This window comes from Cyprinodon tularosa, unplaced genomic scaffold (assembly GCF_016077235.1).
Source record: "Cyprinodon tularosa strain WSP-4 unplaced genomic scaffold, ASM1607723v1 ctg141, whole genome shotgun sequence".
Lineage (NCBI taxonomy): Eukaryota > Metazoa > Chordata > Actinopteri > Cyprinodontiformes > Cyprinodontidae > Cyprinodon > Cyprinodon tularosa.
The window spans coordinates 796,019-821,682 of NW_024038232.1; the positions used below are offsets into that span (position 1 = coordinate 796,019).

At 36.3% G+C, this 25,664-nt stretch overlaps 1 protein-coding gene across 2 annotated transcripts in view; it reads right to left on the bottom strand.

Moving 5' to 3' along the window:
• Positions 1-25,664, bottom strand: part of LOC119779004 (metabotropic glutamate receptor 4-like) — a 283,302-nt gene that overhangs the window by 72,101 nt on the left and 185,537 nt on the right. For both annotated transcript variants that reach the window (XR_005280165.1, XM_038278501.1), the window contains exons 4-6: positions 6,058-6,193; positions 5,719-5,873; positions 3,488-3,628 (exon numbers count right to left, since the gene is read on the bottom strand). Coding sequence is in view for 1 of the 2 variants with exons in the window: in XM_038278501.1 (XP_038134429.1) it covers positions 3,488-3,628; positions 5,719-5,873; positions 6,058-6,193 (432 nt within the window). In the remaining variant the exon portion in view is untranslated. The remainder of the gene's footprint in view (positions 1-3,487; positions 3,629-5,718; positions 5,874-6,057; positions 6,194-25,664) is intronic.

A 25,664-nucleotide genomic window follows, 5' to 3' on the forward strand; every position in this document is an offset into this window, starting at 1 on the left:
TCAGAACTCATCTAATTAGCAAATAACAGCCACCTTCTACTAAGTTTTTTTTTTTGAAGAACATTAGTGATCAAAAAGCATCATGAAGATCAAAGAACAGACTAGATAGCTTAGATGATATATATGTGCAGAATTTGAAAGTAGGGTTAGGTTATAAAGCAATATCAATATCAATCAATTGAAGATGGGAAGAAAAAATGGAACAGCAGCAAAATCCCTATAACTATCATTCCATGCAAGGAGTGCAATACCCATCTTAGAAACCATAGCTGTTAAGATTAGCTTTTTACTAGGCTGTTTTTGTCTTTTTTTAAGTGTGAAAAAAATGATTGTTTAAAATATAAATACTCTTAAATAGTGGCCTACACTTTTTCTAAGCCTATAGCACTAGTAAAGACACACCTCAGTGCTTCTAACTAGAGTAATACCATTATTACACTCTTTTCCTGAGGTTGCATCTATTTCCTCATATAATGCCTCCAGCATTAGTGGAGCAGAGCACATAGTGCTAGGGGGAAAAGAGGAGGCATGTAGTGCAACTAAAGCTCTAGAGAGTAAGTCATGAGGCAAGGAAGCTTTGAATTGTGCATAGCATAAGACAAATGTAAAGTGCTGATTATAATTTGACGATTTTGAGTTTGAGGTTATTCATTTAGGGGAATGTACAAAAACATTAATCTCGGTAGAAAACATTTGCACTGAATCAGATTTAGCCACCTTAAGTCTTTATAGAAGGTAAAATATAAAATGCCTTTAAAAAGAAAGGCAGAAAGAAAATGCAACTACAAAAACATAATTGCAAACTTAATACTGCTTTAGATTCTCTTTCTTTTAAAACATACTTTACTCATTCTTATTTCATGAGGAAATTCCCCAAAGCTTTTCCCAAAGATGTTCTTAATCTATCTATGCTCTATTTAAAGCTGCTGGATAATTTTCTTAAAGGAAGTGGTAAAAAGGCCCTGCATGTCATAAAATAAAACTCGAGACATAAATAACTGGCACGAAAACATAACACGAATAAAGGAAGAATAGTGATATAATATAATGATTTGGCCCTGATAGCTGGGCTGAACCGTATATATAGCAGAGGAAGCAGGTCAATAAGATGATCATGAAATGATCATGGCGAACCCGCTTGGGACAAGCGTGAAGGAAAATGGATGGATGGATGGATGGATGGATGGATGGATGGATGGATGGATGGATGGATGGATGGATGGATGGATGGATGGATGGATGGATGGATGGAAGTGGTAAAAAGTGTCTTAATATCTGTGAGATGATGTCTCACAATCCCCTGTGTTGGCGAGGACAGTAACTCCTTATAACACTGCTTTATGCATCTTCTGTCGTGACCCTGTAGAAGAGAGAGTTTGTGGCATCTTAAAGATTTCTTTCTATGATAAACGTCTTCTTGCCCTTCTTCCATAAATAGATTAAGTTCTGACATAATGTTCACATACCTGAGCTATAGATAACTGCTGCTCCTCTGGTGTTAATTGGTAGTTCCTTTGCCTGGCCTTTCAGTTTATATTGATGGCCATGCCATGGTAGTAGAGTTTTGGAAGACTAAAGGGTTAACCGTCTAACCAGGTAGTCATTGGGTGCATCAGATATTAAAAAGAATATAAGTGGCATGGTGGCTGCTTTGTGGCATGGTGTGGTAACAATTGTCTAATCCTGAAGGGAAATAAAACAAGGGCTACAATCGTAGATTTCAGAAGAAACAGCAAAAAAATTAAATACTATTATTATTACGGCAGAATAAATGGAGATAGTAGAGGAGTTTAAATATCTGTGTTCATTTGGACAACATGCTAGAGAGGAGACTGAATTGTGAAGCTGTCTACAGGAAAGGACAAAGTAAACTATACCACTTAAGAATGCTTATGTCCAGTTTAGTTTTTGCAGCAAGATGCTACATAGCTTTATAAATCTGTTTTGAAGATTAGGATCTCATCTGCCATCATCTGTCTAGCTACATCTATCAATATCTACAACAAGTTATTAAAAAGCCCTGTGAGAATTACAACAACATCTAGTTTCCTTTTGGGGTGAATAAAATAAATGTAATTTTATTAATATTATATTTAACTGCAGTGAATTGAATTTGGTTCCACTGAGTTTTATTTTTGGTTGACAGAGCAAAGGTTGAGTAAAATTTCCCATCATACTTTAAGTATATTTCAAGGATTTTTATTAGCAGAAAAAAAAAGACAAAAACAAAAGAAGAAAACATCGCACAATCTTTCTTCCACTACCCTAAAACGTTGTTGGTCTAGCACAGTCTTCCCAACCCTGTCCCACAGGACCTACTGTTCTGCATGTTCTAGGTACAGTATTTTGATACCACCACCCACCTGGGTTAAATAAAGGAGTGATTAATAGGCCTCTGCAACCCTTGATGGCTTCTGAGGATGTAATGCCAATATTTGTATTAGATCTCCAGAGAACATATAGAGTAGTAGAGCATATACTGTAGAAGTGGGACCTCTAGGCATGGATGGGAAACACTGGTCAGTCACAAAAAATTCTAGTAAACTATGTTGCTGTTTGTTTTGTGATATGACAAAATGTGATAAAAATTTTGAGGAGAATTTAAAAAAATATATATGAAGTGATAAGAAAAAGAATGACTAACATTGTATTTCATCAGTAAGAGGTCATGTGTAACTCTGATTGTCTCGTCTTATTTGAAAGAAAAGTGAAGCTAGTGATCTCAATTTTGACAACAACAGTTTAAAATTGTTCAGTTTAAGGACTCATCGAGATAAATAGAAATTGTTTAATATTTCAGACTTTTAGGAAAAATAAGCATGTATCAAAAGATGGGTGTCTTTTAGGGATTCAGGATTTTAACACACACATAATGTGAGGGATTTTTGGTCTGTACTATTCCTTAAATTCAGACAGACAATCAATAATACGAAGCTAGCACCTGCAATAACCACTGATAACTTTGGCACTTTTTTAATGTTAAAGGAACAGAGCTCTTTGATATTGAATGTGTTTTTTGGAAAGAGGTTATACCTATTTAATTTTAACCTTGATAAATGTCCCCTCATAGAGCAGAACTTACATCTTTTCCATCTCTGTATATTGTCCTGTTAAGTATGAATCTAAAATATGCAATGCTTTTCCTTTTCCATTCAGAGAGATTCTACTAAAGCTTTAAAGGTATGGCACAGAGCCGGATTCTCTACCATGCAGCCCATCTAAGCCTTTCACTCATTATGGCCATATGGGTAAACAAAAATGACTCAGCAAAAGCACAGAGCAGCAATAAACCAAGCTTTCAGATGAACTGTGGCTTTGAATAAAAAATGTATAGCTTTTGGACTTTTTATAGGTGGGCATTGCTGTCAAGAACATTTTCACGATGAGCCAAATGTGTCGCAGACATAAACAGAATATTTTCACGTTGGTTTAAAGATTGAACAAAGAGCCCTGAAATAGCTTTTTACTCAACAAGAGGAGATCTTACTTGTGCACTTTTTCAGCCCAGACCCTTTTTTCACTGCATGACGGCTGAGTTTGCAGTTGAAGTTGTTCTCCCAGAACTCAGCAAACCAGATATTCCTTCTGTTGTTTTCCAGTGTTCGGCTGATGAAGTACCTATCAAACCCTGAAAAGATTAAGGAGTTCATTGTCACAGGTGCAGCCTTGAAACATTAAGATGGTAACACCTCTGAGCTATGACTATGTTATCAAATTAAGTAGAATTCAGTGTGGTCTGTAAATCATTATACATTTTATACAGTGAGGAAAATAAGTATTTGAACACCTTGCTTTTTTGCAAGTTATCTCACTTAGAAATCAAGGAGGGGTCTAAAATTGTTATCCACTGTGAGAGACATAATCTAAAAAGAAAAATTCAGAAATCACAATACATGATTTTTTTAATATTTATTTGTATGATACAGCTGCAAATAAGTATTTGAACACCTGTCTATCAGCTAGAACTCTGACCCTCAAAGACATGTTAGTCTGCCATCAAAATGTCCACCTCCACTCCCTTTATTATCCTAAAATAGATGCACCTGAGGTCGTTAGCTACATAAAGACACTTGTACACCTCATACAATCAGTAAAAATCAAACTACTAACATGGCAAAGATCAAAGACCTGTCCAAAGACACTGGAGAAAAAATTGTACACCTCCACAAGGCTGGAAAGGGCTATGGGAAAACTGCCAAGCAGCTTGGTGAAAAAGGTCCACTGTTGGAGCAATCATTAGATAATAGAAGAAGTTAAACATGACAGCCAATCTCACTTAGAATGGGGATCAATACAAGATTTCACCTCGTGGGGTCTCAAGGATCCTAAGAAAAGTTAAAAATCAGCCCAGAACACATGGGAGGAGCTTGTTAATGACCCAAAAAGATCTGGGACCACTATTTCCAAGTTTACTGTTGGTAAAACAATAAGATGTCATGGTTTGAAATCATGCATGGCACAGAAGGTTCCCCATGCTTAAACCTGCACATGTCAAGGCCCATCTTAAGTTTGCCAATTACCATTTTGATAATTCAGACGAGTCTTGGGAGAAGGTCATGTGGTCAGATGAGACCAAAATAGAACTTTTTGATCACAATTCTACTTCAACCACATTTGGACCAAGTAGAATGACGAGTAACATCCCAAGAAAAACATCCTTAATGTGATGCATAGGGGTGGTAGTATCATGCTTTGAGGGTGTTTTTCTGCACATGGGACAGGGCGACTGTACTGTATAAGGAGAGGATGGCCGAGGCCATGTATTGCGAGATTCTGGGGAACAACCTCCTTCCCTGAGTTAGAGCATTGAAGATGGGTCTAGGCTGGGTCTTCCAACATGACAATGACCCAAAGCACACAGCCAGGATAACCAAGGAGTGGCTCTGCAAGAAGCATATCAAAGTGCTGGCGTGGCCTTGCCAGTCTCCAGACCTAAACCCAATAGTGTCAGAGGCAACCAAAGAGGATTCAAATGCAAGACTCAACTTAGGGAAAGGATGTCAAAAAGTCATTTAATACGCTACTGCACAATGAGTGGAGCAACAGGCACAAATCTAAAAAAAAAAGGCCTGTCAAAAAAAACAAGGAAAGAGCAACAGGAAGTTCAAAAAACAACTGAGCTAGACACAAAATGACAAAATGGAAAGAAAGAAACTAATCAGCAGAGCTGCATGTGGCAAATAGAGAATCTTTGGAGGGAGCTCAAACACAGAACCCTGACTGATCCAGAGAAGATCTGTGTGGAGGAGTGGGCCAAAATCCCTCTCACAGTGTGTGCAAACCTGGTGAAAAACTACAGGAAACGTTTGACCTCTGGAATTGCAAACAAAGGCTATTTTACCAAATATTAACATTGATTTTCACAGGTGTTCAAATATTCCATTTGCAGCTGTATCATACAAATACATACAAGTTAAAAAAGTCATATATTGTGAATTATGGATTTTTTTAGATAATGTCTCTAACAGTAGACATGCACCTACAATGACAATATCAGACCCCTCCACAAATTCTAAGTGGGAGAACTTGCAAAATAGAAGGGTGTTCAAATACTTATTTCCTAACTACTATTAAACATTGTAAAAAAAAAAAAAACTGTTTTCCTTTGAAGCAACAGAAAATTACCCAGAGCTCACATAGAAAATAATATTTCATTAAAATGTGCACAGAGTTGTAGAGCAAGAACATATGATTTTTGCACAATTCTCACACTGATACCTTTGATGGACTGTCGCTTCGGTAAGATGGTGACGGCTCCCTCTGCCATCTCCTCCTGGTGCACAACCGGAGAGATCTTTGAGCCCCAGCTGTCTGAACCCACCCAGATAAAATGACCTGTCTGGTTGGCCTTTTTTGCTGCATGGAGAAGCCGCCTGCGAAGGAAAAGAAACAGATGTTGCCTTGGATAAGGTCAGCATCCTAACCTGCTTCGCTTTGATTTTGGTTTGTTACACAGTCGGCAAACACACAGGTAGAAACATTTTTTTTTTCTGTTGTAGTCCCGCTTTTCTTATCTTCAAAGCACTATAACAGTATGTAGCTATAAGCAGGCTTTACCTGATATCGTCTTCGTTGGCAAAGAGTATGACAACCCTTGCATTTGGATTTTCCCCAAGTCTTTGGATGATCATGTCAAACTCTCCCTGTTTAGGTTCCCGGGGAATCTTAACAGACTGTGAGATGCACACACCACCTAAAACAGAAACATTTAAAGTTCTGTTATATCCCCTGATTAATTCACATCAAAAAGGAACATTACAGAAATGTAAACATTCATTATTTATTAACAGAAACAGGAGTTTATGTAGGTTTTTTTAAATAAATGTTCATCAGGGCATTTTAAAAGTGACACTAAAAGCAATATCCATTATAATTTATGTTTTATAGGTATTATTTTTCACCATTTTAAGTTTGAAATAGATTTATATATGTCACTCATATTATTCCCAATCAAAATATTGTGCTTACTCTGTCAGTCATAATCAAAATATTAATCTAAATATGCAATACCTGCAGTTATCACTCTTATATTTTTTTTTTGTAATTTTGTATGAAATAAAAAACATAATGTACTCCACGTTGAACATTTTATTTATGTTATGTTTGGACATACTGGGTGTAGTATCATTATTTGAGAAAGAGCATTTAGGAATGAAATGTAAATGTGAAAGGGATTCCTTTATTCTGTTGATGCTTTGATTCTCTACAACAGCAGGAATGTGATGCTGTTGCAAACTTTGTCCAACAGTGCAGAAAGATCTGCTTTGCAATGCTCAGGTGAAAACCTACATTTTAAGAAACAAGACACATTTCAGTTTCACTGCAAAAAAAAACTCAAAACTTATCAAAAATTTACCTGAATCTACAGTAAACATGTATTTGGTGTAATTTTAGAAAGACTTGTGTGCATTACCATAAAAGCACAAGATATAATCGATGAACAACAAATTAATTAGTCACACATTTCTCATACTTGGCCCAGTCTGGTGTTTATGCACCACCCACATTCATGTCTGGATACAAGGCTCCCACACAGAAAGGAACTCAATCGGTCAATGAGTTGTACTCAAAAGATCCAACAGATTAGACTCAGCAACTCTTCTGTAAGTACGGGCAAATCCAGAAGAGAAAGAAAAATATATAGTTGGTGTAAAATTAGTAAACATTGAAAAAATAGTTTAAATGTAGTACTGCATTTGAAATATATTTTTAGAAAAAAAAAAGACTGATGTTAATACCATCATTTGTCATGGCCATTGTCAATTTTGAGTGTTACCTTTAAAACAAGAAATGAAAAACTAAACTACAGAAAATGTACATTCATTTTTTTCAGGATCATCAGATGAATTCAGGTTGGTCAGAGCAAGGGAAAAATAACTGTTACATACTGGATTTTTGTAGAGGATGATCTTAATTAAACTGATTCTCAAAAAAAAAGTTCTCTAAACTCACATCAAGTTGCTTGATATAAATGTATGGGGAAATCATATATTTCTGTACATGCATTAGTATTACGGATTTTATGTTTAACTGCATAAATCTGTGACCATGTAACACAAGGACGTTGTTTTGATTCCTGTAAAAATCTGTAAAGACAAAATTATTACTTTAAACGCTGTAACAAGACAAGCAGGAGTGCAAGACTCCTACATGGTTCATAACAAGCAAACATTTTTTTCTTTTCTTATTGAGGGTGTTGGTTCTTATTTAATCCACAAGAGAAGTTAGGAATGTATTATGATCAGAGCGGTATGCTAATTTGTGATTTCAGTTGTTTAAGTTCACAACTTTATAAATCAGCCATACTTAACAGTAAATCACTAAGATGTTAAAAAATCTGAGCTCCATTCTCATGTAGAAACAGAATTAAACAAACATATCCTAAAAAGGATGTATGGTAAAAATCAAACTTCAGCTGTTTTTTAGTTCAAAATTATTGTTATTTTGTTTTTTTGGTATTCTGATGCCTGATATGCATGTTGACTGCAGTTATGACAGCCTTTTATTCTCAGCCATGTGTCTGTGATGTTTTGTCCAGTTGAATTAGATGGCATCCTTTATCAGCCATTTGTTTGCTTAAATTGATGGTTTAAGATGTCACCATAGATGGCTATCCTGGCCTTATTTGGACAAACTCCATGTCTTCCTAGGAAAATAATAGAAACAAATACAAGCTGTTGTATGGGGCTGCTGGCTACAGTGAGGAAGTCCGTCTTTGTGATAAAGATCTGCCATCATATCTCGGACCTCCAAGTAAAGCTATACACTGTGATTCCTTCCAGATTAACTACAACATGCACAGCAGGGTGAATATAAGAGACAGACAAATGGGTAAATATGGTTGAAATGAAAAAATCTTTTCATCCCATGTTTTGGAGGGCACTTTGAGAAGCATTGTTAATTGAATAGTTTAGCTCTTTTATATATGGAACTGGCTGTCCCTCCATGTCCCTTCCTTACTTTAATCACTCAGTCAGACACATTTCACTAAAATACAAGAGACCTTTTGAGCATATGCATAAACTAAACTATCCTAATCTTTTTTATTTATTTATTTTTCTTTGAAACTATGTTCTACTACTTTCTTTTAATCTATGCTATAATATAGAGACTAACTTTTTAGATAATCAGTGGATGACTGTGATGGGTATAGGTGTGTCTGTGTTTGTGAGTTTGTAATGTGTGTGTGACTCTATTTTAGATCCATATGTATGTAATGAATAATTTCGAATCAATTCTAAACTAGACATAAATATAACATTTATTTTCCTGTCTTTTCCTGTAAATGGAAAACCTCCCAGTTTCAGCCATGATTCTGATGCAATTTCAAAACATCAGCAGTATTGAAAAGCTCATTATATTAAAATTAACAGTGAAGCTTAATGCAAAGTGTGATGTACAGTAACTAGGCATCGTATGGCGATCACTTTTCTGAGGTGCATTCAAAACACTTCTCAATGACACCTCTGGTTGAAAAAGTTAAAGCTGTTGAACAGGGTCCAGGGTAATATCACTCACTATACTGTAGAAGCTCTGGTGTCAAGGCAGGCTGGCAGCACCACTCCTTGTTCCTCACTGTTTCAACTAGCATGATCTAGTGATGTCTTACCTCCACCATGCTATCTGCTCATTTTTTCCCCAAATCCGTTATCCATCTGCACCTAGCATTCTTCCCAAACTATCCCTGAGGTCCCCTGCAGGCAAAAAACCTTGAAAACGTAGGTAGGCCTATGAGGAACCAATACTTAAAACCCTTAAAACATTATATTCTCCCTGTGATATTTTTTCCGATCTCTTAAACCATTTTGTCTCAGCAGTTGAATCAACTAAATTATCTTAAATTACCTCTCTGTACTCAAGATCAGATAAACTGCCTACAAAAGCAGTGTTTCCATCATACTGAAATTTGTCAACTTTTAAAAGTGCAAAACAAAGGAATTGCATATTTGTGGTATTTTCATTTGGTTTGATGCAAATCAACCAATCTCTGCAATAGCATCCTATGTTGTTGTCCATATGATGTCTAAAATTCTCTTAAAGATTGTCTAGAAACAGGCAACAGTCTTTCTTTTTGTAAATAAGGTTTTGGGAATCTTCCAGTTAGTAATACAGTTAGTAATATAATCTGTGATTTTTTTATGTTGTTTTTCTTTTTTTATTTTTACCCCCATTTAAGTTCCTTTTAAATTATTAATGATTGGTCTGTATAATAAAATGCTTTTGTGTGTAAAATGTCTTAGAAGAGAAAAATAATTTAAGGTACACTGTTTTTTGCCATTTTAGTGAAAAAAGCTCAGGCAGACAGTGAAAGTGCTTGTGCAAATGATGAGCAAAATGAAAGGTTCATTCATTTTTATTCAGACATAATAGTTTTTCAACTGTTTTTGGTTTTTTAAACCAATACAAATTAGTCACATTAGCCAAAATATGTGTTGTGTTTTATCACAACGTTCAAATGTCTTAGGTGGGTCTTAAACTATTAACCTAAAGAGTGGAAGTCCATCTCTTACAGCTGAACCCAGTAACATAATGACAGTTCTTCAGATAGCAATACTACTAAAAACCCATTATTTCTGTTACCAGTGGCTTGCTCAGATTTTGATCATTACATTGTTTAATCTAACCAAACTAGTTTTGAACCATTAGATTGGTTGTTTTTCCAACCAAGCTATTCTTAGAATATATCTAAACTCTATCCAGCTCTCTTACAAACTCCCACATCTTGACTGATACAGAGGCTGTTAAAATGCCTGTCAAAGTTCCAGGCGAGCTGAACCACTTCCCGAAGGGGTCACATGGTATGGCAGGGTAGAGAGGCTTTGGACGTCATTTATTTTGGCTCCTTACCCAAATGTAGCAAGCCTTGATACGCACCTTGCGGAAATGCCTCGGCTCATCTCATAACATCACTACACAGCACTGAGTCTGCCCATTTAAAAGTGTTTAATTATATTTTCTTAGCTCCTGACGCTGGTGAAAATGCTTTTTTTTTGCTCTTTGACTTAACTACAGCCTTTGATGCAATTGATAATCCTTTTATCTCATTTAGAACATTGGGTGGGGGTCTGTGGAACAGCATTGCAGTGGTTCTGCTTTGAGGGATCAAATATTTTGTGTGAGTCTGGGAAATTCTGTATTCTCCACTGCACCTCTTTTACATGGAGTTCCTCAGGGTTCTGTCTTGGTCCCCCTTCTTTTTTCTCTCTATCTGCTCCCACTTTGATTCATTCTTAGGAATCAATTGCGCCTGATAGTCCACCCTCAGACCTTACCCCTCAATCACTACATAGAATGGGGACTATAGAGTGGACCCCCTCCGGTCCGTTGGAAGCCAGCCAGGTCAAGATCCGCAATGACAATCATATTAAACATGAAAAAGAACATTGAGAAGATCCAGTTTGTCAAAGTAAAATAGGGTAACGACGGATCAGTAACCACTACTAAATACTAAAACAAAAGAAGACTGTTTTATTGGATGCAAACCAACCAGCAAAGGTTATAGGCGTAATAGCTCACTTCATTTGCAAACTAAGTTTTTCTGAAAACTGAAAAATATTATATGTTGTATTTATACTTTACAATTTGTTTTTACTAAGTATAAATCCCTTATGTGTGTATTTATAATATCAGCACAGTGTGACCGAAGGTACGATACTATACATCATCACCTTCCAACAAAGCTGTGAAAATATTGAAGAAAAGTCCAAGACACAGTGTAAGAAAAGCGCAAAAAATACTTGTTTCCTACAGGGATAAAAATCAAACAGCACTTGGAATGCAATATAAAAGTGGGTTCTTCACTAAAGCAGAAGTTAAAGTTTTGAAGGCATTCAGATATTGTTGCACAATCACTGAATGAATTATTAAACCCACTTTTTATACTTAAACTAGTGATAACAATGCTATTTTTAATCCCCAAAATCTAAGTACCAACAGTTCTGGTGAACTGTAAAGTGCCTTGAGAAGACGTGAGTTGTGAATTGGCACTATATAAATAAACTGAATTTAACTGAATTGAATTGAACAACATTTAAAATAAATAGATTGTTTTAATGAAACAACAGACCAGGGAGCACAGTTTCTGTCACAGCTGCTAAAATTTAGAAGACTACTCGAGATCAGATTTGATTTAGGGCTTGTCAACTTCAAACGCTTTGAGTTTGCATTCATTTCAGTTAAAAAAGTTCTAGCCTATAACTTTTCATTTATTTATTCACATAGTTCTTACCTTGATGCTCTGTCCATTTTTGGGTTTGGTAAGAAACAGAGATTTTGTTTTACCTGGTACTCTGATAGGAGGCTCTGTGGAGGATTCACTCTCACTTAAAGTAACTTTAGATTGGTTTATTTGATTTATAATAAAAAAAAAAAAAATTATTTGGTCTTTGACCATACCAAGCTGTTGCCTTACCCAAGGCATTGCAGGAAAATCAGACTCTGTTAAGTAGCTGGGTCAATTGTCCCTATGTAGCTCCTGGATAGTTGCGTGATACTGCCGGCAGATGGGGTACAAGTATGTGTATGTCTGTTAGTTGTGCCCTATGATGTAATTCCATTTAAGCTCAAAAACAAAACAGAAAATTGTTGCAACAATATTTTATCATGATAAAATGGTTATTGTTCTTTTTCATGAAGGAATACAACATTACTATGCTCCTTTTTTTACAAAGTAGCTTAAAGAAAATGCTCAGGTTTCATTCATACTTTGATGCTCACTCCTCTACATAACTCCTGGAGACATTTTCATCTCTTTTATCTATGGATATTCACTCTTACTTAGTTTTTCCTTTTATTCTTTCGCTACTCAAATGCACTGGTCTTATGTCACATACTTTTGCTGCATTTGGCACACTGTTACCCGGCAGGAATTCACATGACAAGCAGACTGCTCCAGGGTACACATAAACTGTGCCAGTATGGCATTTTACATACTGTGTGAATAAAGAGTCGTGATTTAAGTCTTCAGAGATGAGGAGTGTTGTGCCACACAGCCATGGGATGAATATGAATAAGGAATGATTTTGATTATTGGCTCAATATGATGCTGGACTGCCTTCCAGACTGTGAGCTCAGACATCTTAAAACATTCACTGCCTAAATAGGAGCTTCATGCAACATCCTGAGAGGTCCTGCGGGTCAGCAATATATATGCTCTGTTATTCCAAAACACTCTCTCTTATCCTGTGGACAGATCCAGAGGTGCCACATTGGGGAGATTGTTGAATAGCTGTCCCTTCTGGCAAAAGGGATCAAATTCAGATCAAAGGTTAAATACTGCCTGTTATCAAGAACTGGGTGGCACCAAACTACGTGCATGTATTTTCTTCGAGTTCTGCAAGAGAAGGTTGGCACAGAGATTCAGCAAAGACTAAACTGAAGCAGCACCCTTTCATGGGTCACAAACCCTACAGCAACACAACCGCTCACAGACTCCCAGCTGGGACACACTAAACCTTTTAGGAACTCCTCATCATCCTTAGAACAGAGCTACATTAAAGTTCCTGGTCTTGAAACAGGGAAACTTTTTTCAGTTAAGCATTTTGGGTGTCATTGATGAACTGACCGGATGCTAACAATGACGATAGAGGGACTGATGCTAGCAGTTCTTTGAGATTACATCTTAAAGTTATAAAAAACGTTTTTTCAAAGACAAATATGACATTAATCTTTATGTGTTTTTGGATTTGGTAATTATATTTGATTGCTAAAGTAGGACCAGAGAGTCCTTTAAAAACGAGCTCCCTAGTGCCTGCTAGGTGTTAGCTCTTTGACTATAATGGCTAAAAGGCATCTAAACTTTCACTAAGAGCTCATGTAAAGAGATTGTGAAAACAAATTTAAGTTAAAGATTGCACGAGTGCAATAGAAAAAAAATATTTTATGGTCAATTGAAATGTTTAATATCCTCTTCATTTTTTGGAGTCCACTTTAAATCTGAAAAATTTGCCTTACTGGAACAAAATGCATGCCTAGAAAGTGGAAATAACTGAACTCTTGTCTAAAGGTCACTCATTTCTATTGGTGCTGGGAGATACACTACATCAGGTAAAAGAAGTGTTGAACAAGCCACAAATTTTCTCTGTAAATATATTTTTAGAGGTGCTATTAAAATGAAATTTTTACCAGATGCTGGTAACAACCCATGCAATCAGCACATACAAAGAATTCAAAACACAGATGTCCAGAAATTTGAAGGATGGGAGATGCTGTCATGATGCCATAATCTGTAAGTGGAAAGAACATAATTTCACCATAAACTGACCACGACTAGGTACTCCTCACAAGATTTCTGACAGAAGAGGAAAGAATTACCAGAAGTGTTGTCCAAGAGCAAAGGATAACATGTGGAAAGCTTTGGAAAGACCTGGAATTAGCAGGTACAATTGTGTCAAAGAAAACAATAAGTAATGCACAACATTTCGACAAACCTGTGAATTACGGGGAGAATAAACGCTGGTCAGATAAGACCAAAATTGAACTTTTTGTATGCCATAATACACTTCATGTTTAGAGGTCAAATGGCACTGCACATAACCCCAATAACACCATACCAACAGTGAAGTTTGGAGGTGGGAACATCATGGCGTAGGGCTCTTTTCGGCATATGGTACTGGCAAACTTGAAATAATTGAAGGAAGGGGAAGGATGAAGGGAAAAATGTAGAGAGACATTTTTGATAAAAATCTGCTGCCATCTATCAGGATGATGAAAATGAAGTGAGTGGACATTTCTGCAAGACAATGAGCCCAAACAGACAGCCAAGGAAACTCTCAAAATCTATGGAAAGAACTAAAGATCAAAGTTCATAAAAGAGGCCAATGAAACCTTCAAGATTTGAAGACTGTTTGTGTGGAAGAATGGGCCAAAAGAAAATCTGAGTAACGGTTGTGATTAATTTGTCCATACAGGAGGCACCTTGAAGCTTACATTGCCAACAAGGTTTTTATACAAAGTATTAAATAAATTTCAGTAAGTGTGTTCAATACTTTTCCCTGTGCCATTTCAGTTTAGTACACATATTTTAATTTCTGGACATCTATGGTTTTATTTCATTGTATGTGTGGATTGCATGGATTGCTGTCAATATCTGGTGAAAATGTCATGTTAATAGCACCTCTAGAAATATATTTACTGAGAAAAATGGGTCATGTTCAATATTTATTTCACCCACTGTATATAGGTCTAATGATACACTCGGAATCAATTCAATTCAATTTATTTACATAAACAGAAATATACATATATATGTTCCTGTTTGACTGTGACACCATCCTGGAGAAATACCAGCTGTGCTGCTGCCATCAACACCTTTGTTTATAGATGTTGGAGATCTGCCTGTTTTCCAGTGTAGTCCTGTTTCTCTGACTGTGACTGGCTGGATGTGCTCAATTTATCCTCTGACATGGGAGCTGGCTCAGAGCCACCTTTAACAGTTGCTTTTTGTATCTCTGCTTCTGTCTCCCTGAACCCCAGTCGGCCTCGGCAGATGGCCGCTCACACTGAGCCTGGTTCTGCTGGAGGTTTCTTCCTGTTAAAAGGGAGTTTTTCCTCTCCACTGTCGCTACAAGCATGCTTAGTGTGAGGGTTTGCATTCGAGTTAATGAGTCGATGCAGTCAACTGGTTTTCCTTAGAAAAGTTTGAATTAATTTGACTGTATGATCTGGTGAACGGTTAAGTGCCTTGAGATGACATGTTGTGAATTGGTACTATAGAAATAAACTGAATTGAATTAAATTGAATATAGTGCCAATCACAACACATATCATCTCAAGGCACTTTACAGTCTGTAAAGTCTGTACATTACAGAGACAATTCAACCAGATCATACAATCAAATTGATTCAGTTTCTATCTAAGGAAACTGGCATCACAGTGGAATTCTGCCAAAAATACAGCAATTCGGTAAGCTACAGCCTGGATATTCTGATGTTTTTTTTAAGGAGGCAGAGCAGGAGTAAATGAGAGGTTGATAAGAAGATACTGTTGCCTGAATAAAAAAAGTTGTGTATGAACTACAATCCAGGAAAAATAAATCTAATGGGCAGCTAAAGAAACACTTATAACTTGTGACAAAGACTGATATCTTGTCATATAACATTTATACATTTTGCTTATTATATGATATGGGAGAAATAGTTAGCAGATTTTAATTTAACACATTCCTGCATTTCCTTTAGTATCTGTATGTTTAGGCTTTATCAATATTTCCACCATTTTATTTTTTTTTTTTTTTTTTTTTTTTTTTTTTTTACAAATGAAAACATGGAGAGCAGTGGTGGTATGTATGTGATGCCTCTAAACTCTATGCTTTATGACTTTAAGTATAGCAAGAACCTGCTGAGTGTGGTTATTGTTCTTCAACATTTATAGGACTGAATGAGGTCAAACTAGATGTATTCAATAACATGGCCGGTTAGCCAGCCAGTTAAGAGCAGTATGTCTTTTTGACCCATGCAGAAAATGCATGCTACTCAGTGTCCTCCATTGTCAGATTTCCATGTTTATAGACTGGTAAAAATTGTAAAGTAAAAGTATGTAATTCTTCAGTTTTTAATGGGTTGGGGTTAGCTCTACTGTTGTGTGTTCAGATTTGAATACATGATGTAAAAATATATTATGTTATTAAGTTATGCCATTCTATGTGAAAAACAAAGTAACGTAAGTCTTCAAAGTCAGTATAAATAGTATTAAATTACCTATAATAATATCAGCCATTACTGGATAATTGAGAATAACAGAGTGATTTAATGGAGGTCTACGCTGACTGGGGTAACACTGCATGCAGACTTATGATCTAGCAGTTGTGACTGTGACAATTAAAAGGAAATATTTGAACAATTCAACATCTAAATGCCCACAGCAGGAGCACTTTGCTTTTACAAATGATATGTGAAAAGCAGAAAAGTCACAAAAAGTCAAAGTTCAAAGGTGGATTTAAGTTCTGCAAAAAAAAGAAAGAATAAAAAAAAGGTGGAGAGCCAGCTACACACATTTATCAGACAAACAAAGGCTTTCTGTTTAATTCTAGCATGGAGGCTGTGGAGGATTTTCAGAATATAAATATAAATTATCTCTTTGGAACCATCTTTTAGTTTATCCCAAAATTGCCCTATAATTCTGTTTGACACTTTCTAACCAGGAAAAAAGAGTTGTAAAAATTGTATATTGACTATTGCATGCCTGTGAAAACATTAGTCTGTTATAGTTTGCCATACTCAGTTCATGTTCAATTGCACCAAGGAAATGAAAGTATTAGGCCTGAAAACACAATTTGTTGTTTTTTTCTTCTCCGCCGAGTTTCCTAATTGTACATCTTTCCTCTGTTATTAGTTCACCACTCATACTTTATTGTGAGTTGAGTGTGTGGAACCACTCAAGTAAATAATTAACATGTGGCACATGCCATCTTGATTTCTTTCTTGCCTCAGATTCCAAAAGTAATGTTTTTTTTTTAGTTCATCTGAAGTGTATGGCAAGGTTGTATCTTCAATGTCAGCTAAAAACAGTCCCATAAGTCAAGTGGGAAATTATATATCATCCAAGTACCACTCAGCCAACTTGATTTGAGAAAATAATATCTTGTACGAAGCACTGTGCAACCTACAAATCAAACCAACATCTGGAAAGAAAACAAGGTGAAATAAATGAAATAAAAATTAAAATCTGGCCTATAATCTGCGTGCAATAATTTTAATAAATGTTTAAAATCCTAAACTTGGTTTGAAAAGGTATATTAAAATATATAGATATTTCCCATAGAGGTTATGCTTTAAGCCTTTTTTGTATAAAAAGAGTTTCTTTAAAATATATCATTACAATGCTTTTGGAAGGTGAGGCCCAAAACCAAGCAAAACATCCAGCAAGACTGTATTATGGAGCCTAAAAAACCAACAAAAAAACAAAAACAGAAATACAAGTAGTTTGAACTTTTTTGTTTTTGTTGAACAGCAGCAGTCATTAGATCAAATAATAAGGGAACAACCAGAAGTGATAAAGCTGGTGTTGATATGTTCAGGTGACAATTTCCTGACAGTGCCACAGGGCCGTATTTGTAGTCAGATCAACAGAGCTTCACTAAATACACCAGCAAAAAGAATTACATAAAGGTTTTGTATTTTAGTTTAGACATTTTATATTACTGACATTTTCATCCCATCAACAGACAGTTAATGCTAGCTGCTGGCAACAAGCCAAGTAATAGACTCATACAAAGAAATCACAGCATTTTCTTCTCAAATAAAGTAATAGGTAAAACAGTGTAGTCGCACAGAGAAGCACTGAACACATATAGAAATGTCACAACTTTACTCTCACCAAACAGCTCAAATAATCTGGTGCTGTTGGTAGGCAGACAAGCAGCATAGATAGCAGCAGGAACCAGGTGGAAACGATAACTGCGATGAGCTCCAGGGCCAATTAGACAGGTGACTAGTCTAGTGAGTAAATGAAACTGCTAAACATCAGCACTAAGACCAGTGCTCTGTTCCAATTCATGGGATCCGTCCTCAGAAGGCCAGATTTCAAGTATGATTTCGTCATAGTGTCTGATCGGATTCCAAGACTCCTCGTTATGTGGCCGACAAATGCGTTGTTCTTTTTCCCCCGATTTGAAGGATGGGTCCGATGTATCCTGCTATCCTTGGATATCCCAGGATTTATTGCGAGACCAAACAAGCCGACTGCTCTGTGACAGAGGAAATGGTACTTGCTGTCTAACAGTGGTGAATATTGGAAGTTTGGTTTATATAATCCAAGTGTGTGAATAGTTTCATCTGAAATGAATGAAAATAGTTATTTTAATGGTTATTAAGTCAGATATGTGGCAGGTAATGTTTAATTTATCTAAATTTATCTGTTAGTATAAATTAGTTTGGATGTAATTTAAGGACAGATTCAAATAAATCTGCAGTGTGGGGACTATAAATCAGATAGGATTTTTATTTTTTTTATTTCTGCTTCGCACAATTTGCATATCTAAATATTTTTTTGTTGAATATTACAGATGTAGTTCATCTCTTTCTGTCTTTATTGGAAGGGTATGCAAACTTCAAGCAAAATTGTAAGTAAAATCCTTTGCGGAGGTGAAAAACACTTACTCCAACAACCATATTAAGCAACAAAAGAATATTCTAGGCTTTGACTTGTCAGTTAAAAAAACTCAAATAACTTGGTTAATTGTTGGTACCTTTAGCTAGTTAAGAAGTACAATCTGACTATCTAGCCTCAATTTAAGGATCAGTATGAATTATGCAACAATGCATTGAAAGACAATTTCCTCTACACAATTTTTGTCTTGGTCTAAAATGAACTAATGGAAATTTTCATATCTATGTCAAAGCCAGAAAAAGTAAAAACATACATTTGGCATTCATAGTCTATTTATACCTTTTTGGCTATTTAACACAGAAGGATTTTCAAAATCAGAATTTATTTTCATAAAAAAATATAAATTGCATCTTTAATCACAATAATACAATTTAGTATCAAGCACTCAATGGTGAGTAGGGCTGAGTCCTTTCATGTTTCTATAAGAATGTATTTGGAATGATAATGTCTTTATGTGAACTACCTCACATTGAAAATAATTAGAATAATGTCAATACAATTTACATGTTCAAGTTCAAGCCTACTCTCTACACCCAGAAATAGAACCAAACATAAAAAAGCAGCATTTAGTTTCTATGCTCCACTAATCTGGAACTAACTTGGAGAAAACTGTAAAAGTGCTGAAAGATGGAGTTCTTTTAAGTCAAAGTTAAAACCCCATTTGTTTAGAACTGGCTTTGACTATTGAAGTTAAACTGTTAATTGATGTATTATAACTTTGAGGTTGTGGTCCAATTGTTTTATTTGTTTTATTACCTGCTTTTATTATGTTTTTATATTTATTTGCTTTTATTCTTCTTCTATACAAATAAACTTGCCTTGCCATTGAAGAACAAACATCAAAGCTCCAAGAATACTACAGGAAGATGGTCCCAAGGGTTGAAGCGCTCAGTGAATGTCTCATACAATGGAAGATGGAAGAGAAGGAACTGGAGGGACCATCATGGGAGGAAAAGACCTGTATGGGACGTGCCACGGACAGATCACTCAAGTGGCTGTTATGACCATTGGCCATAGAAAGACAGCATACTGTAGAAGGACTGATCATGGCAGCACAGGAGCAGGCGTTGAGCAACAGCACAATATAGTCCCAGATCTACTATAATAGGCAAGTTCCAATGTGCAGGATATGGGGAGACCCCAAATACAATCCAGCTCTTTAACGAAGAGTTTAAGATATTAGCAAGAAAAGGAATACAGGCAAAGTCATAACCAAGTTGCTGGTATATTTTACAGAAACATCTGTGTAGAATAGAAACTGGAGACCCACGGGTCAAAATGGGACCAACCTACCAAGGTGGTGAAGAAAGACACAGTAAAGATGCTGTGGGACTCCCACATACCAAAATGGTTGTGGTCAACCAACTGGAGATCTTAATCATTGATAAACAGCAGAAGATACCCGTAGTGGTTCATGTGCCCTCCCCAGTAATGGGATGGCCACATATTCTGTTAATAAGCAAAAAAGAAGAGGTGAAATTGGAGAAATATCAAAGGCTCAGGGAAGAACTTCAGAGAGCCTGTAAGGTGAAGGCAACTGTAGTACTTGTGGTCATTGAAGCACTGGGGGCAGTAACCCCTCACACTGGAGACATGGCTCCAAAACAACCTGGAGGAAGAACGGGCCTTTTAATCCAGAGATGCAGAGATCTAGGGGTTGATCTACTGTGAAAATCCCTACAGCTCCCAAGCCTCTGGTAGAGAACCCGAGCTTGAGAGGAGGAGATTATACAATGATACTGCAGCTGGCAGAAAGGATTTGATGGTCCTCCTTTGTGCTCCATTGGTTTTACATTTTTTGACTGAAAAAGCTCTTGAGGTTTGTAACGGCCTCACGGGTGTTTAACAGTGATTACATTTTTATTTCAGTCCTTCTGGCCATATGCTCACCTTCCTAGTGAGCTTATCCAACTACTTCCTGAAGGTGCTGATAATATCGCTTCAGCATACAGTATTACACCTTAGAAGATACTGTAATGCAACCACAGGAAGTAAAAGTAGGTCAAAACACATTTTTTGTCTTTCAACTCTGTTTTGATCTGTTTTTTTTTTTTCCAAGTCTGCTCTTGATTCTTTTTTAAGACTGATAGTGATTTATGGAATAAAAACGCTGAACATCTAGTCAATTTTCACCACTCTATTTCTTCAGCAACAACTGACTTAAATCTCCAATTACCACTAAGTCAATTTAAAACAAGCATATTATGTCGGTCACTGCACCTCTGTATGTTGAAAGTGCTACTATATATCTCTTATATTCTGATGTCAACTGGATTTAACTGTTGAAGAAAGTATGATGATGTTTTGTTGAATGTCAGCTTGAGAGACATTTTGCCGAATCTCTCTTATATATACTTATATCTTTGCAGAAATATATCTAATTATGTGTGTGCTTCACTATTTACTCTAATAGCAGTCTATATTTAAAAGAAGCTTTTATAAAAGGCTTTTTTTAAAGATAATCCACAACATCAGGCAACACTCCACACGTCAAATCCCGTCTATTTAAAAGGCTGACCTTTTATTTACATCAAACTAATCATTGCAATGATTTTAAACAGCAAATCACAGTGTCACAATAAATCTGCTCCTAAAGGGTGAGCAAAGCAGGAAGGAGGTGGGGTATGCCATTTCACATTTACATAAAAGAAAGCAAATTCAATTAGAGCCACCCTCTAGGTCAACCATAAGACACCTTTCAAATATACTATCTCATCCCAGACATCCCGCTATCAAATGGACTGACACAAGCATGTCAGTGTAATCACTCACTCAAAGTGCGTGACATTAAAATGTTACATGGCCGTGTAATAGCTTCCATGTTTTTTTCATCTTTAAAGCAGAAGCCCCGGCTTCAATCAAAACAATTGACTTCTGCCTGACCTCCCTTTTCTGACTAAAAACCACCAGCGCCTTAGGCACCGCTGAGTCCACACACAGTACCCTTAGCATAGGAGTCCTTCAGATTGCAGCCTAATTGACTTTGTAATAGTGCCATAGTTTACTGCCACCAAATTGACTGAATTTTCAAGCATACTTTGGCAACACTGATACTCTGAAAAATTACAGAAGAGCCTCCCATGGCAACTTCACATTTATCATTGAGATTGTAATAAAATAAACAGAATTGCATCTGATTTTCTGCAGAACTGATTCTTAAAAGCATTTAATGTCGCTCTATTTTAGTCATTCTCCCATCAGCAGTCTGCTTCTGTAACTGCTTCTTGATGTTTGATTTAAGGAAATAAAAATAAAATAATGTGATCTTCCAAGATTATATTTGGAATTTCAATTAACAATTTCATCCAGATTCATCTAAATGCTGTCATATTTATTTTTTATTTTCACAAAAAAAAGGGAAAAAATTTAATTGGTTTGGGTTACATGAGCAGCTTTACACAGACATTAGTTAATTTAAACTAATACACATGCCAAAGACTTGGAGAACAGAAGCTTCCCAATCCTAGGTGAAAGATGAAACAACAGTTTGTTTAAGCCTAAAAAAAAGAGATTGTCTTTATGAATTGAGACGGTTGGCTCAGATACTGATATAAAAGTGAAGCAGTTTTCCATGCTGATATATTCTTAGGTTTTAAAGCAAGGAACAGACTAACTGTTGCAAATAAAAACATTGGTGTAGGTTGTTATCTGAAGGGAAACTGAAAGGGGAAAATAATTTTAAAATTAAAATAAATACACTGGAGAGAAAATATAAAATCACATAGATAGCAAAAACTGATTTTATTTGAGACTAAAGAACAAGATTTTCAAGAAAATAGTTTCATTAATGAAACTAAATTCATTTAATTAATAAAGGATTAATTGAAATTTGGAAAATGATTTCCATATTGTTTCAGAGTGAAAAGATTTTCTCTCAAAAGTATTTTCTTCTTTCTTACAAATCCTATCTTTGTTCTCGATTCAGGATTATTATCTAGATGTCAGAAATGAGTAATGGTTTCTATGTTCCTATTGACCAGTCTCAACAGAAATGACAGCCGATTGCAAGCAAAACAATAAAAAAAATTTGAGAGCAAGAATATATTTTTGAGAAAGAGTCCAAATTCTATGAATAAATATTTTCTTCCAGACTTTTTATCCAGTCTCAAATAAAATCTTTTTTTTTTTCCATAATATGAATCATTATGATGAAGGACTAGGGTTATAACAGAATTAAAAGTTTAAAAAGTTGATGTATCATTATATACAGTACCATATGGAGGAAATATGTATATATGGTGCTTTATAAATTCATGAACTGAATTGAATATAGGCCCCTCAAGTGAAAGGAAAATCTACAAAAGTCTTCAGCAGGTGCAAGTACAGTTGGCCCTCTTTTAACCCAATATCTCAAAAAAAGGCTGCAATACAAACTGCCTTCAGAACTCAAGAGATGAATAAACAGAGCACATCCACTTGTTATTTAATCCGACACACATGCTGTGAAGGTCTTAGAGAAGTGTCAGGAGCATTAGTAAGCAAATAGAATCACATAATGAACAAGAAACATACCATATGGTATGATAAAGTTGGGGAGAAGTTTTAGAACTCAAAAACTAGCAAGACATGGATGCCCTATTTACAGGAGTGGCCAGCTAAAGAGTGCATTAATAAAAATAGTAGCCAAGAGGTCAGTAATAAGCTTTGGATTGCTGCACAGATCCACAACTCAATCTAAGAACTATTAATAGTTCATACCATAAACCTGGGCTTTACTGAAGGCTGGCAAAAATATACCTACTTTTAAACAAAGTCAAATGTCTCATTATTTGTCAAAAATCACACTGACCATGCAAGAGCAACATCCATACAAGAGACAAAGCAATTAAGGGCCGGATTTATCAAGATCCAATTTTGCGTGCAGTAATTTGCGCTCGCAAACTGGAATTTTGCGCGAGGGGCTGAACCATGGTTTGCAGGTGATTTAACAAGAGCGATTGCGTAACTGGTGGCAGGTGCAAAACTGTTGGAGACGCACTATTTAAATGATGGTTTTGCACGTTTTGTGGTTTGCGGCATGGCGAGTTTGGACAGCAGAAGGCGCAAAAGGAAATTCGACCCCATGGAAATGGAGGTATTGGTGGATGAAGCCAACAAACATTTAAGTGAGCTACAGCAAAGAAGTGTGACTGTCACACAGAGGAACGCTATATGTGAACAAATCTGTAATAAAGTAAACGCTGTTGGTGAAACCTTGCGAACAGTGGATGAAGTAAAAAGAAGATACCAGGATATTAGAAGGCGAACCAAAGAAAATGAGCATATAACAAAACATCTGCGAACAAAACAGGAGGGGGCAGAGTAGATGAGATGCCTCTGACTAGCATTGAGGAACAAGTACAGCTGACGCTCTGTGAGGAGCAAATCACTGGAATTGCAGCTCCAAAATGGCAATGCTGGATAAACGACATGTTTTGATGATCGTTTCCTCGTTCATTCCAAAAATATTCACACGGAGTGAAAAAATGCGTTCTCTGCGTCTCCTTGCTTCATTTCGATGTCTCCTTCTTGCGACAATAACCGCTGCCATGTGTGCGCAATTACATATACAGACCATTTGCACCTTCTTTTGAAACGTGTTAAATATAGAGTCAGATACCGTTAGCAAAATTGCTTTCAGGTTTAATAAATCACTTTGCGAGCGCTAAATTAATATATTTACATGTTCTCCTCCCACAAGACGCACTTTTGCGTGTAAACGCCCCATATTGCATATTAATTGCAGAAAAAGTATTAAATGGATAAGAGGCGCTATTTAGCACGTTTTAAAGACCAAATCCTTTTAGCACGCTGTTGATAGATCAGTTTGTAAATTTTTTAGCGTGCGCAGTTAAATAGCTCACGTTTTTATACATGCAAACCTTTGATAGATCCGGCCCTAAGTCTTCCTTTCTGTCAGCATGTTAAACATGTAAAAAGAACCTAGCATAGCAAATAACCTGAACAGATCATCCCGACTGCAAAACCTAATGAGGATGCTGGTCTATAGTGATAACATGATATGTTGTCAAAGCTGAAGGGCAGATATACAGAGCAATACTAAATAAAAACAACAACAAAAGGCCTACAGTGGCCAAGTGGTGCAAATATAATGCAAAACTATAATTTTACAGCAAATCAAAAAACTATTGCAAGCACAATTAAAGGGCAATTACATATTTTCGATCGGGTTTTAAATAAAAAAACAAACTCAAGGTTGTTGTGATCCTCCTTGAGAGGGAAATGACTAGTCGTCATGCTGTCAAAACTTTTAATTTAACTAATGTGCATTGAAGTTAAACTCTAATTTCAGAGACATTGTGGAATTTGTCCTTCACACCCCTCTTTTTACTTAAATATCATTTAGATTCCATCCAGAAAAATCAACACTTTTTATAAAAGGAACAATTATTTTAAGTTCTCACTATATTTTCTTTTCTCTGTCAAACTCACAGCTTGCAAGGGTGTTCTGTCTGGACAGGCTCAACCTCCTCCAGAGACTATTTTTCATGCTTTTCTCCTGCCTACTGTAGAAAAGCAAGCTGCTGCTTACCTTCAAAAGGTGTTAATTAAAAAGAAAAATAAAGTTGAAGCACCATATGGAGGGAGGCCACCTTACAGCAGGCTCCCACTGTTCTGGTGTTTCAATTTAATGCTCCTCTTGTGTTTCTGTAGAGAAGAGGTCAGCTGGAAGTGACATCCTGACAATGAATAGGTAATGGGTCTTCACAGGCTGCGAGTGATTCATAAATTTGCCCTGCTGGATCACTAGATTCATTCACAAATTTGGCTAGAATGGTTATTTTTGTTTTTTTGGCAGAGATGAACATTTGGAGGTTTTATTGGAGCATTGGCTTGCATAGAGTTTTGGAATGTATGATAATGATACATTAGATTGTGGTACTTAATAGAGAGAGAAAAAGAAAAGAGAGTCTGGCAGTAGACCTGCACTGCCAGGACCCTTCGTTGCAGACCTGTAAAATGGGGTCTTTTGCACTGTCAGGACTGGAAGCTTAGTCCAGCAGCAGTATTCGAGGCCTTCGGAAAAAGCGCGCAACACGTGTTTGCGGCCAGATTAG